The sequence below is a fragment of the Octopus bimaculoides genome, chromosome 30, assembly GCF_001194135.2.
Source record: "Octopus bimaculoides isolate UCB-OBI-ISO-001 chromosome 30, ASM119413v2, whole genome shotgun sequence".
Lineage (NCBI taxonomy): Eukaryota > Metazoa > Mollusca > Cephalopoda > Octopoda > Octopodidae > Octopus > Octopus bimaculoides.
In genome coordinates, this window is record NC_069010.1 from 5,221,868 (window position 1) to 5,228,506 (window position 6,639).

Consider the following 6,639-nt stretch of genomic DNA (forward strand, 5'->3'; position numbering starts at 1 on the left):
ACAGGACGTTAGAACAATAAACTACAGACAACGGAACGAACACATAGGAAAACGGAAAGCCACTTGGAATATCCCTTCATCAGCTGTCTCTATTCTATCTAGACGTTTCGAAGACAAGACAGAACGTATTCTAGAATAGTCTCTTCCTGAGTAGTGGATCAACCCACTACACAGAGGATTCCAAGGTGGCAAACACAAACCAAGACAGGAAAAAATGGACAGTGAAAACAACATTCAAAAGCCGTACGGCCAAACGCAAATCTGAGGTAGAACGCTAGTAGTTCGTCTTGCCTTCACAGCGGCTGGAGTGAAAACGACGGGCTGGCTTCTTTCAGTTTCCGTCTACCAAATCCACTCACAAGGCTTTGGTCGGCCCGAAGTTATAGTAGAAGACACTTGCCCAAGATGTCACGCAGTGGGACTGAACCCAGAACCATGTGGTTGGGAAGCTAACTACTCATCACACAGCTATACCTGTTCCTATCTCATCTTTATCTTCAGATGTAAATGCTTTCTCGAAAGTATTCAACCATAGTTTCTTTCCCCATTTTTTAGGTATGCCTTGAAGCGCCACCTTCTCAAGTTCGAAGCTATCTACCCCAACTCTGCAGTACCCCTAGGTTTCATTAGAAACGAACCAATTTATGCCAGAGAATGTGTGGTTCAGGTAAAGTTGAAAATTCTAAATTATTAGGTCATAAGTTCAAGTCTTATCTACAGATATTGTTTAGCCCCAATCAGCCCTTATTATCAAGGGTCTATTTGTTTGTCTGTCTGTTCGTCTGTCTATCTGTTTGTCTGTCTATCTGTCTGTCTTTCTGTTCGTTTGTCTATCTGTCGTCAGTCTATCTGTTTTTCAGTCTATCTGTTTGTCAGTCTATCTGTTTGTCTATCTCTCTGTTTGTCTGTCTCTCTGTCTGTCTGTCTGTTCCTCTGTCTATCTGTCGTCAGTCTATCTGTTTGTCTATCTGTCGTCAGTCTATCTGTTTGTCAGTCTATCTGTTTGTCTGTCTATCTGTTTGTCTGTCTCTCTGTCTATCTATCTGTTTGTCTGTCTAGTCTGTTTGTTTATCACCGGGCCATTGCACTTCCATTACACACACACACATACACACATACACATATATGTAGTTCTCTGAGTTCAAATTCCGCCGAGGTCACCTAAAATTTCAATATTAAATTTACTTAAATATTTATTTCAGTTACATGCCCGGGAGACATGGATGAAAGAAGGAAGATGTGTGAAGGTCAGTGGTTGTTTTGGAACTTGCTTCTAACCAGAAATATAACTCTGTGTGTGGAAGGTGAAAGAGAGAGAGAGAGAGAGAGAGAAAGAAATGCAGAGGAATTGATGAAGAGTTAGATAGGTAGATCATGTGTGGTGGGGAGAGAGAGAGAGAGTGGGGGGAGATGAACAGACGTACCATATTAGGAGAAATAGATAGAGAGCTAGAGTAGATGTTGTGTGAGGGGAAGACAGAGATAGAGAGAGAGAGAGAGAGAGAGAGAAATGCAGAGGAATTGATGAAGAGTTAGATAGGTAGATCATGTGTGGTGGGGAGAGAGAGAAAGAGTGGGGAAGATGAACAGACGTACCATATTAGGAGAAATAGATAGAGAGCTAGAGTAGATGTTGTGTGAGGGGAAGAGAGAGAGAGAGAAATGCAGAGGAATTGATGAAGAGCTAGATAGGTAGATCCTGTGTGGTGGGGAGAGAGAGAGAGAGAGAGTGGGGAAGATGAACAGATGTACCATATTAGGAGAAATAGATAGAGAGCTAGAGTAGATGTTGTATGAGGGGAAGACAGATAGATAGAGAGAGAGAGAAATGCAGAGGAATTGATGAAGAGTTAGATAGGTAGATCATGTGTGGTGGGGAGAGAGAGAGAGAGAGAGTGGGGGGAGATGAACAGACGTACCATATTAGGAGAAATAGATAGAGAGCTAGAGTAGATGTTGTGTGAGGGGAAGACAGAGAGAGAGAGAGAGAAGGACAGAGACTGGGGTGGAGATGAACTGATGTACCATACTCATTTTTGAAAAGACCGATCAAGACTCCACTCCCTGAGACAGTGTGTGTGAACAAGAGAGAGAGAGAGAAACAGATAGATGATACCATATGTTACGCACATATTATATCATACCTTGATACTGTGTGAACTAAGATCCCCGTTGACTGGCCGCTGGTATTTATAGAGTGTTAAACACTTTTGGTATGCAAATTAGGGATTCCTTCATAGAGTAACTGCTGCATTTGTTGAGTATATAAACAGTTTGGCTGCTTGTCTCTCTGGAGACTGTCAGAATGATGTAAACGCCTCTGATGAGAACCCAATAAGGTTCGAAAATCGATTAAGGCTGTTCATCGTTTTTTCAGTCTGCGGAGAAATGGCTACAATTTGTCTTGTTTATAATTATACCATGTTACGTATATGTGTAAAAGTGAGACACAAAGAGGGAGTGACAATGTATATATGTGTAAGAGAGAGAGAGAATGACACTGTGTATGTGAGACAGACAGACTGACAGAGGTTGTATGTGTGTGCATGTTTTATTACTTAGATCTCACTGTCTGAGTATTTTTCATTTTAGGTTGGTGAAGAACCTTACAAAATGGTTAAATCCAGGCCGAAATGGGTAACTATTCTTTACTTTGTCTTACACACACAACACAAATCTGCTGGTATTGTGACCTAATTAGAAATTATACTTACCCTTCCCCTCAAAATTTCAGGCCCTGTGCTTGTAGTAGAAAGGTTTATTACATTGCGTAACACGATTTCTGTCCTTAGCGGCATTTCATCTGTTTTTATGTTCCGAGTTCAAATTCCGACAAGGTCAACTTTGCCTTGTATCCCTTTTGAAGTCTATAAATTAAGTACCAGTCAAACGCTGGGGGTTGTTGTAATCAACTTAGCCTCTCTCCTGAAATTACTGGCCTTGTGCCAAAATTTGAAAACATTGTGGCTGTTGTTTATTTATTTATTTATTTATTTATTTCAAATCTAATTCCAGAATAAACCAAAAGAAAATCCTGATATTCCAGATCTTGAAGTTTTTGGTTTCTGGCAGACCGAAGTCTACGTTCCCCCTCCAGCTGTCAATGTGAGTGCACCTCTGAAGAATTTGACACCTCCCACCACCACCCCAACATTTTTCTTTCTGTCTTTCTAATGTTGATTGTATTGTTGTTGTTTAGCGCCATGTTCCACCTTGATCCAGCAGAACATCATCATCATCATCATCATCATCATCATCATCATCATCCTTTAGCATCTGTTTTCCATACTGGCGTGATGCTGGACGGTTTGACCAGAGCTGACAAGCCTGGGAGCTAAAACCAGGCATCCTATTGTCTGTTTTGCTCTGGTTTCTATTTCCGGATGCTCTTCCTAATGCTAACCTCTTTACAGGGTGTACCAGGTGCTTCTAATGTGGCACCAGCACAAGCAATGATAGAAAAAAAGCTGTTTCCAGCTATGACCATCCTATTTTATATTTAGCCGAAATGTTGTGTTAACAACAAACAAGATGAGGACAAATATTCATCAAATGTAAATAATGTACATAATTTCTCATCTCTTAAATATAGAACTAAATTGGTCGCACTTCTACAATACACAGAATATTTTAACAATTCTTTTTTTTTAATTAAATAATATTTAATTACAAAAATATAACAGGATTTTTTAAATGTCAAAATGGCAATGGAGGTCCACCAGAATAAAATAGGAATTAGCGGGGCCCATAGGAAAAACATGGCTGAGAAACACTGGTCTAACCCATGTTAGCATGAAAAAAGAACTTTTATAAAACAAAGAAATGTATACATATGCGCAGGTGTGGCTATGTGGTAAGAAGCTTACTCCCCAACCACATGGCTCCGAGTTCAGTCCCACTGCATGTCACCTTGGGCAAGATTCTTCTACTATAACTTTGGGCCAACACAATAATGGGTGCTAAAACATTCCTGGCTTTAAAGGTATCACGAAAGGCCTGGTTGAAGGCCCAAACTTCCGAGCTTTTTTACAGGGCTTAGAAAAACTGAAGGGCTGCTGGAATAAGTGTGTGAATTAAAGATGGGAATATTATGGATAAAATCATAATTAACTGATCCTCCTCTATTTTCTGTTACCCCAAGACCAGGAACTTTTCAGCACTCCTTATGTGTATGCATATATATATACATATATATAAATATATATATGAAATGTATGTATAAAATGAATATATGTCTCTCTCATTCTAGGGTAAAATCCCCCGTAATGAATATGGAAATGTTGAGCTGTATAAACCATCCATGTTACCAGGAGGAACAGTCCATTTGACAGGTTTGACTCTCTTTTCTTGTTTTATATATGTATATATACACTCATGCATGCGCGCGCTCTTCTTTATGTTTATGGAAGACCAGCAGTCGCCCATGCATACCGTTCTCCCCTATCCCCGCCACCAGTGTTTTTCCAAAGGAAAGGCAAAAGGGCCGATACAGCTTGGCACCTGTGACGTTGCAACTCATTTCTACAGCTGAGTGAACTGGAGCAACGTGAAATAAAGTGTCTTGCTCAAGAACACAACACGCAGCCCAGTCCAGGATTCGAACTCCCAACCTCGCGATCGTAAGCTCGATGCTCTAACACACACATATATATACACACACACATATAAAAGAAACAATTGCCCTGTCACTCACTCTGTCTACATCTCTACCTCTATCTTATCTTTTCTTGCCCTTCACACTATCTTCTTTGCTCTCCATCACCAGAGCCAGGCCTCAATCGCGTCGCCAGGAAGCTGGGTGTAGACTGTGCCGCTGCAATGGTTGGCTGGGACTTCCATGGTGGATCTTCTCATCCTGTGTAAGTTAATTTCTTTATTTCATTATTGTTGTTGTTGTTGTTGTTGCTTAACTCTGTGTTCAGTTGTGTACCACTTTATTTTGTTGAAGTAGTTGTATGCTGTCAACTTAATGTGGCAGTCCCCTGAAGGGAATAATATTACTGTTGGTTAGACCTAGGAAGCTGCACTGCTTCCTGTCGGCCTTGACACATTTCCTGTGACCTTATGTTTACAAGGAGGAGACAAGCACCTCCACCCAGCTAAGCCTGCATCCAGAGACAGTAGTATTATTCCCTTGTTGTCATTGGTCAGTAAGCGTTATTTCCTATTTGCTTCTATGTAGAAATCAAAAGAAATAACTACTATTCTCCTCAAACATTGCTTCTATGACCTGGGCATCAATGTTTTGAAACTGACCCATTTTCCATTACATTTCATAGAGATTCAATGCTGAGTTGCTCAAGCAGAAATATCGTTATAGCAAATATTCTGTTCAGTTCCACAGATTTGTTTGTCACTTGCTTGATCATAACCGCTTGAGCGGTAGGCAATAAGTACATCTCTGATCATGAGCAGAATTAGTTGGAGAGCATGATAGCCATGTGCTGAGAGGGATTTTTGGGGGTTTGAATAAATGTAACAAAGGCAAAGTTTAAAGGCAACATTAGCCATTTTCCATACTTTTTAAGAGTAATCAAATAGGAAATAACAGTTGCCACCCAAGGACAGAAATCTCGTTACACAGTGTAATAACAGGGTCTTTTTCATAATGGATATTTCAGATTTGATGGTTGGGTTGTGTGTGTTGAACACAAGGAGAAAGTTCTGGCTGAATGGCACAAAGAACAACAACTTGCTAAAGAAAGAGAAACCGCGGTAAATATTAATTAATTTTGTTATCTCTCATCAATGTAATTGCCATCTGTGTTTCGATACTCAATGTATATACAGAGTTGATAGGTAAGTTACTGCAGTTTATCGTTGCCAGTGCCCCTGGACTGGTTCTTGTGCGGGTGGCACATGAGATGCACCATTTTGAGCGTGGCCGTTGCCAGTACCGCCTGACTGGCTCCTGTAGGATTTTCGAGCGAGATCGTTGCCAGTGCCCCTGGACTGGCTTGTGCGGGTGGCACATAAAAGACACCATTTCGAGCGTGGCCGTTTTCGTGCGGGTGACACGTAAAAGCACCCACTACACTCTCTGAGTGGTTGGCGTTAGGAAGGGCATCCAGCTGTAGAAACTCTGCCAGATCAGATTGGAGCCTGGTGTTGCCATCCGGTTTCACCAGTCCTCAGTCAAATCGTCCAACCCATGCTAGCATGGAAAGCGGACGTTAAACGATGATGATGATGATGATGAAACATACTGAATTTAACAACACAATATATATCGAAAAAAGCTGAAATCATCATCATCATCAACATTTAAGACCTGTTTTCCATGTGTGCATGGTTTGGATAGCTTGACAGGAACTGGCGAGGCCAAGGGTTGTACCACGTACCATAGTCTGTTTAGGCTTGGTTTCTAAAACTGGATGCCCTTCCTAATGCCAACCACTTTATAGACTGTACTGGGTGCTCTTTACCTAATACCATCACCAGTGCTTTTTATGTGGCACCATCACCAGTGCTTTTTATGTGGCACCATCACCAGTGCTTTTTATGTGGCACCATCACCAGTGCTTTTTAAGTGGCACCATCACCAGTGCTTTTTATGTGGCACCATCACCAGTGCTTTTTATGTGGCACCATCACCAGTGCTTTTTATGTGGCACCATCACCAGTGCTTTTTAAGTGGCA

At 41.2% G+C, this 6,639-nt stretch overlaps 1 protein-coding gene across 1 annotated transcript in view; it reads left to right on the forward strand.

Moving 5' to 3' along the window:
• LOC106874214 (DNA repair protein complementing XP-C cells homolog) overlaps positions 1 to 6,639 on the forward strand; it is a 21,681-nt gene that overhangs the window by 12,010 nt on the left and 3,032 nt on the right. Inside the window, exons 10-16 of the mRNA XM_014921873.2 lie at positions 536 to 667; positions 1,203 to 1,247; positions 2,593 to 2,637; positions 3,016 to 3,105; positions 4,250 to 4,331; positions 4,766 to 4,859; positions 5,622 to 5,715. Coding sequence (XP_014777359.2) covers positions 536 to 667; positions 1,203 to 1,247; positions 2,593 to 2,637; positions 3,016 to 3,105; positions 4,250 to 4,331; positions 4,766 to 4,859; positions 5,622 to 5,715 — 582 coding nt within the window. The remainder of the gene's footprint in view (positions 1 to 535; positions 668 to 1,202; positions 1,248 to 2,592; positions 2,638 to 3,015; positions 3,106 to 4,249; positions 4,332 to 4,765; positions 4,860 to 5,621; positions 5,716 to 6,639) is intronic.